Source organism: Myotis davidii, unplaced genomic scaffold, assembly GCF_000327345.1.
Source record: "Myotis davidii unplaced genomic scaffold, ASM32734v1 C62348057, whole genome shotgun sequence".
NCBI lineage: Eukaryota > Metazoa > Chordata > Mammalia > Chiroptera > Vespertilionidae > Myotis > Myotis davidii.
In genome coordinates this window covers 1-446 of record NW_006343400.1, presented here as the reverse complement: position 1 = coordinate 446, position 446 = coordinate 1, and the positions used below count along the sequence as shown (strand labels likewise).

At 44.6% G+C, this 446-nt stretch overlaps 1 protein-coding gene across 1 annotated transcript; it reads left to right on the top strand.

Annotated features, from left to right (window-relative positions):
• Positions 1–10: 10 nt before the first annotated feature.
• On the top strand, positions 11–440 carry LOC107185251 (melanoma-associated antigen B1-like; the record flags this gene model as incomplete). The annotated part of the gene is made up of 1 exon (XM_015572899.1): positions 11–440. A coding segment is annotated over one exon (430 nt), but the record flags the coding sequence as incomplete, so codon positions are not given.
• Between the last annotated feature and the right edge of the window lie 6 nt (positions 441–446).

The following is a 446-nucleotide window of genomic DNA, read 5'->3' as shown; positions in this document are numbered from 1 at the left end:
ATATAAAAGAAACCAGCCCATTAAAAAGGGAGATATGCTGAAGATCATCCACAAGTGGTTCAAGAAGGACTTCCCTGAGATCCTCAAGATAGCCTCTGCGCGCATGGATATATTCTTTGGCTTGGAATTGAAAGAAGTTGATCCCAATGGTAATACCTACACCCTTGTCGTCAGTCAAGATAAGAGTCTGAGCATCGGCTTCAGATTTCCTAACAAAGGGCTTCTGATGCCTATTCTGGGTTTTATCTTATTGAATGGCAACCGTGCCTCTGAGGCAGACACCTGGGTATTCCTGAATATTTTGGGTATCTTTGATGGAAAGAGTCACTTAATATTTGGGGAGCCCAGGAAGGTTATCAACCAAGTTTTGGTGCAGGAAAAATACCTGGTGTACCAGCCAGTGCCCAACAGTCATCCTCCACGCTATGAGTTCCTGTGGGGTCCTA